This window comes from Benincasa hispida, chromosome 5, assembly GCF_027475165.1.
Source record: "Benincasa hispida cultivar pf3 chromosome 5, pf3_genome.v1.1, whole genome shotgun sequence".
Taxonomy (NCBI): domain Eukaryota; kingdom Viridiplantae; phylum Streptophyta; class Magnoliopsida; order Cucurbitales; family Cucurbitaceae; genus Benincasa; species Benincasa hispida.
In genome coordinates, this window is record NC_143482.1 from 12645337 (window position 1) to 12651770 (window position 6434).

Below are 6434 nucleotides of genomic sequence, written 5' to 3' on the forward strand. Positions count from 1 at the left end.
TTTTTATGGCATGATTTTATTTATTTATTTATTTATTTAGTGTGTTTTGTTATCGGTTTTCTTGATGCTGCTACTCCGTTGTAGGTTTTTTTTTTTTTTTTTTTTTTTTAACATTATTTATTTATTTACTTTTTTATAATATGTAGGATGGAGGAATCAAACTTCAATCCTCATGCTAGTCAAGTTATGCTCACGTTGGCTAATCCATTATATATATATATACACAGACAATTAATAACGAACTTTTAGTTAAAGAGAGGTTTTTTGTTTCCACGTGTTAGAATTATAATTTAAAAATGAGCTTTTTGATTCTTATATACTCAATATTCTAATGATCTATCTTTTAACAATTCCAAGTTTGAATTAAAAATAAGCGAGATGAAGCTAAATGTGTTTAATAAAATCTATCACACTCGAGGAGGTAAACAGAAATAATGTTGATGAATCTCCTAAGTGAGATGAAGCTAAATGTGTTTAATCAAATCTATCACACTCGAGGAGTTAAACAGAAATAATGTTGATTAGTTTTATGGAACTTCTTTGACTAATGTCTCAAATTTATGAATCAAGATATTTATGAAAAAAAATGAACATATTTAAATGCGATAGTAGGATTAAATTATAAAAAAAATATTGGGTGGGTTTCAATTCTTATTCGTGAATAGAGATGTCCATGGACGGGGAAGGCTTCTCTGTCTCCATCCTCGTCCCCCTATTTCATTCTCCATCCTTGCTAAATTCCCTGCGGGATTGATTGGGTTCTCTGTGAGGAAAATTTTTCTGTTTGTTTTTTTTAATATATTCATTTTTAGTAATTTTGTTTATTCTCATCCAAATAAAATTATATATGTTAAATGAATTATTTTTAATAATTTTTTCATTCAAAGAAAATAGTATAAAAATTTATTATAAAAATAATACTGTTATATGGATAAAAATATAATTTAATTCTATAATTTTTAAAAGTTAAAATTTAAATATTGTATTATCATAATCAAACTTTTTATTTAAATACTACAACATTTATGGTTTAAGGTAGAAAATCTTCAATATTAAAATAAATTAGAAATGTATTAAAGTATGAAAAGGTTGAAATAAAAATTAGAAACAAACTAACTTTTTTATATCACAATTTTTATAAAAAGTAAATAGATAAAATAATAATAATTATTATTATAACTATAGTTATAATAATTATTATTAACTAATATTCTAGGTAAACAGAATGTGAGTTAATAATAATAATAATAATAAGTAATTATTATTATATAAATATAATTATATAATATATTCATCGGGGCGGGACAGAGAATCAGGACGGGGACAGGGAATATAACCCCCGTCCCTGTCCCCGTTTAGCCAAGGGAAAAAAATTATCCCCGTTCCCTCCCTCATTCTCCGTCTAATCGGGGCTTCGTTCAGGAAGTCTTTGTGGGTCCCAACTCCACAAAATAAATGGACATCCCTACTCGTGAATCATATTTGTTTCAGAAAGCAAATGATGAAAATTGCTGCAACAGCTAATGTGCGTAAATTAGAAAGAAAAAAAAAAAAGATCGTTACATTTATTTCATAGGAAACTTTATCGAAAATGATTTGTATAATCAAATTGTATCCAACAGTTTCCATGTTAAGATGTTGTAAACATTAACCATTTCGTCATTTTCCATTTTATTCAATGAAAAGTTATTTGAGAGTATTTCTAAAACAAAATTTGAAGTTCATGTGCGATTTTGAAAAGTTTTCATAATTGAAACTTATCTCAAAATTCAGATTTTTGTAATTTAACTGAACATCTAATATGACTTTTTAATTAAGTTAATTGAGTGAGACAATATCCCTCCATTGATGTCACGTACCTCAATTAGTTAATTTATGCTTAGATTGACATTAGTCATTCAATCAAGGAAGTGTTCTTAAAAATATTAATCAAGTTGATGTTGCTATTAAGATCTCTCTAAAATAAAAAAATGAATAAATTAACCAAAACATTCGTGAATCAATTTAGACCATTTCTTTGAATTTTATTTTAGAATGAATACATCACTTTTATACATGTACATATTTAAAGACAAAGATGTACATAAATTAGAGAGAAATGTTGAATCTTAATAAGTAGAAACAATATTTTGATTTCTTCATGTATTCCCTTATTTTCCTTTACTTATTTATAAAGAATTACTTTTTTTATTTTTATTTTTGGCTACATTTGAAGGATTTTGCAAGGAAGAATAATTTGAGTGATAAAATCAAGTGAAAATATGTATATATCACCCTACAAATTCAAGGGAGATTTTCAAAAATAGAAAAATAAGAAAATTTATTTACATAAAATAACAAAATTTTAATTTTCTTGGAGAAGTCTATACTTCTATCAATATTTTTTTTACTATTTATATAAATAATTTAATTTTTTTTATATGTGAAAATTTTTCCAAATTTAAACCGTTTAAATTGTATAATTTTTTGTTTGAGACTTTTAACAAAAAGTCAACTTAATCTACGGCTGATATTGTTTCCACAATTTCTTCAAATAGACTGTAGAACAGCATATAACTGCTTCCTATCTTTGCCGATTACATTATCTCATCCCTGCATCTTCACACAACTGAACTCACTGGCCGGAGCTTCAAAAATTTAACCTTACCTATGGACGTTCTTCTTCCCTGCACTTCCTTCCATTCCGTTAATCTAAAGCCGGAATCCTTCCGGAAGTTCCTCTCGACAAATCGGAACCGTCGATTTTCCGACATCTTGAAATGTCGCCGGAAAACCACCTCAACTGAGCTCCAGGCAGCTGTCGACGTCGCCGCCCGGACTGACGACGGTTCTCCTTCAATTCCGACTCATAAGGTCACCGTTCACGATAGAGAGAGAGGCGTTGTTCATGAGTTCGTTGTTCCTGAGGTAAGGCACCATTTTCAGAAATGTAACGAACATAAGTCCTTTTTTCTTTTTATTTCACCTCTTGAGCGAGCTTTCCAATTTTTTAGAATCGATATAACGTGTTTCTCCTTGGTTACAGATTGTACGATTTGTCTGATTGTAAATTGTTTGAGTTTTCTTTTCTTTTTTGGGAATTTATTGGGAATTCGAAATTCTCAACTTGTTTTTTTCCATTTCTAATGGTTATGACTTATTGAGGCGCGGGTAATCGATTCGAAAATTGCAGGATCAGTACATATTGCACACTGCCGAAGCTCAGAGCATATCTCTTCCATTTGCTTGCAGGCACGGTATTGTTCCCTAATTCACCAATTATTGATGAACTTTTCACATTCATGTTCCAAGTCATGTTTAGAAATTGCTTCAATGGGCAACACCATTGATAATAGAATGTGTGGGCGTCGAATCAGTAACTTCGCTTGCCTGCTAGTGACCTTTGTCTTTGGAAAGCTGTTGTCATAAAAAATTGTAGTTACTTCTTAGTTCGTGGATTTATTAACAGATAGACTTATTTTTATTTGCTATCCTATGGACTATGGTAAGCATAGGCATGAAAATGGGATTCTAATTCATGCCATTTTCAATAAATTAAGCACATCTATGTACTGTCTTGAAAAAAGTACACGCGCATCTATAGAAAATCTATCTATCTATCTATACTTTCGATACATTTCAATGATTTACCTACAGTAGGTGCCATGTCAAAGAATGACACTATGCGTTTATGGTCATGCCGTGTAGAAACACCCAAATTACAGACTAGTTTACGACCAGATTAAAATCATTTACTCTGAAAAAGTAAAAAAATAAACCTTTTCCTGTGCCCTTCTTTCGACTGATACTTCCTGCAATGGAGCCATTTTCTTATTCGTTCTGATCTCCATTATTGGTGCATATGTCATGGTCTGAAAATGTTTGTTTCATGACAGGTTGTTGCACTAGTTGTGCTGTTCGAATTAAATCAGGCGAAATTAGACAGCCAGAAGCCCTTGGGATATCTGCTGAGTTGAAATCAAAGGCAATTTGTTTGACTTGTTTCTAAACTTACTATTGCCATTATTATTTGAATAAATTGCTATCGTATGAAGAGGCTGCTGTTTTAAATTAATGTTTTCCACTCCGAAATCACATAATTTGTATGTTGAATTCTCTTCAATATGAATATTGATTCTTTTTCTGGGGAAAACCAATGAAGCAAAGTCTGAGGTTATGCATATAGATGCTTCAGTAAAACTATAACTGAAACTTCTTATTCTAGATACGAAGTTTGAGTTTGCGATCTTAGTTTTTACCAGGTGAGCATGGTAAACTTATTTGGTGCATGTTTGTTTAGCTGGTATGGTTGAAGCAACTACTGCCCATTGAGGGTGAGACTAATGTAGTTGAGTTTGTATTCTACTGTTTACAGGTTAGGGAAAGGAAGAATAATCAAGAGCTGGTCCTAGAATGCTTCTGTTATTATTATTTAGTCGGTGGAGTGGGTTATAGATTTGTTTAAGCAACAAAAAGTAGCTATATATTGGAATTCTTCTCTTAAGAGTTACTTCTGTTCAGAACTTATTTGCCATTTATGAACACGGTTAGAGCTGGAGTAGTGTCAGTGCAGGTCTCACTAGCCGGATATTTAGTTTTTTTGCGTTAATTGTTATAAAAGGATAAAAGAAAAAGAATACCACAATTTATATATCTAATTATCTCATTTATCAATATGCTTATCTGTTATAACTAAAGAAGCAGTCAGTTCAATAGTTATTACGATGATGACGTTGTAGATAATAATTCTGCTGCCGATTGATATTCCTTACTGTTCTCTTCACTACAGGGGTATGCACTTCTTTGCGTAGGTTTTCCAACCTCAGATGTTGAAGTAGAAACTCAAGACGAGGATGAGGTATTGTTTCAAATTTCAAGTTAAGAACTGAAGCATATTTATGTAGTTAGGAAGCTTGTTAAGTCTATTTTCTCCTTGTAGCTCATTCAATGAGCCTAATTTTGCATATTGGCCAATCATGAAATAAAGTTGGAATTGGTTAAACCAAAAGTTCTGTTTTTCTGATCTAATCTTATGTATTGGACATTCTGGAGTGCTATGATAATCTTTCATGCGAAGATTCTTGTGATGGAAGAATGTAGACGGATAGGAATGCTACTGGAAAATAATTAGGGTATTAAGGGCATACTAGCAATTAGTTAGGGAAGTTGTTATGGTAGTTTGTTGTAAATAGTGAGTGGAGAAAAGGAAACATTATTTCAGTAAGTGATTTAGGGCTTGTGAGAATTCTCAAGACTAAAGTGAGGAAGGTACCAAGCACCTTGAATACTTAGACCCCGTTTGGTAATCATTTTGTTTTTTGTTTTTGTTTTTGAAAATTAAGTTTGATGGACACTACTTCTATCTCCAAATTTCTTCCTTTGTTATCTACTTTTCACCAATGGTTGAAAAAACCAAACCAAATTTTGGGAACGAAAAAAGGTAGCTTTCAAAAAGTTATTTTTGTTTTTGGAATTTGGCTAAGAATTCAACCATTGTACTTAGAAAGATGTAAATCATTGTAAGAAATGTGGATGAAATGGACTTAATTTTTAAAAACAAAAACAAAAAACCAAATGGTTACCAAACGGGACTTTAGTTTTCTTGTAATTCGGTTATTGTTTATTAGTCAATATATTTGGGTTCTATTAATTTGGTGGTAGGAATACTATTAGGAAATAATTAGGGAATTAAAGATATATTAGTAATTAGTTAGAGAAGTTGTTGCGATAGTTCGTTATAAAGAGAGGGAGCAGGGAAGGAGAAAGGCCAAAATTATGTCAGTACGTGATTTAGTTCTTGAGAGAATTCTCAAGAGAGAGAGTTGAAGTATCTCAAATACTTGGTTTATCTTGTAATTCTGTTATCATTTATCATTCAATATAATTGGGTTCTTTAACAAACATCGCTCCAAAATTTGAAAATGTTTAATAAAATTTTGCTACATTTGAGAATTTCCCTTTAAAAAATTCACTACACAAGCGCAGGTATATTGGCTTCAATTTGGAAGATATTTTGCTCGGGGACCAATTGTAAGTTCTTTACTCAAATCTATCAAAGTTTACTGGGAGATGAACAAATATTGAAAGAAAAAGAAAAAAGTAAAAAAAAATTATCTTTGAAGCAAGTTATATTAAACAATTTATTCAATTGTCCAGGAGAGAGATGACTATGCTCTAGAGTTGGCCATGGCTGACGAGTAAACTAAGGATCCTAGAACATCTATGGACTGAGAAATGAAAGTAAGAATGAATCCTGTAGAGGAGCATTACTCTGCTCAACTTCATCTTCTTTCTTTATTTGTATGGTGTTTATGACTGTTAATAACATAGGAGAATGAAACAATTACCCTAATGTTCTTTTGTCACTAAGCTTCTCCTCTTTTTCCTGGTTGATGGGAAGTTTGTGTACTTCTTGAACACTATAAATGAAAGGCAGTTTATTTTGGAGGAATGCA

General features: G+C 31.1%; 1 protein-coding gene across 2 annotated transcripts; it reads left to right on the plus strand.

The window, feature by feature from the left end:
• The first annotated feature begins 2515 nt into the window (after positions 1-2515).
• On the plus strand, positions 2516-6434 carry FDC2 (2Fe-2S ferredoxin-like superfamily protein). Of its 2 annotated transcripts, XM_039032862.2 has the most exons (6): positions 2516-2907; positions 3173-3236; positions 3876-3964; positions 4769-4837; positions 5965-6009; positions 6136-6434. In XM_039032862.2, the coding sequence occupies exons 1-6, from the start codon at positions 2650-2652 to the stop codon at positions 6178-6180; spliced, it is 570 nt and encodes a 189-aa protein (XP_038888790.1). In that variant the 5' UTR covers positions 2516-2649; the 3' UTR covers positions 6181-6434. The 2 variants fall into 2 exon arrangements, with proteins under 2 accessions (XP_038888790.1, XP_090169935.1); XM_090313809.1 differs by having other exon boundaries at positions 5965-6223.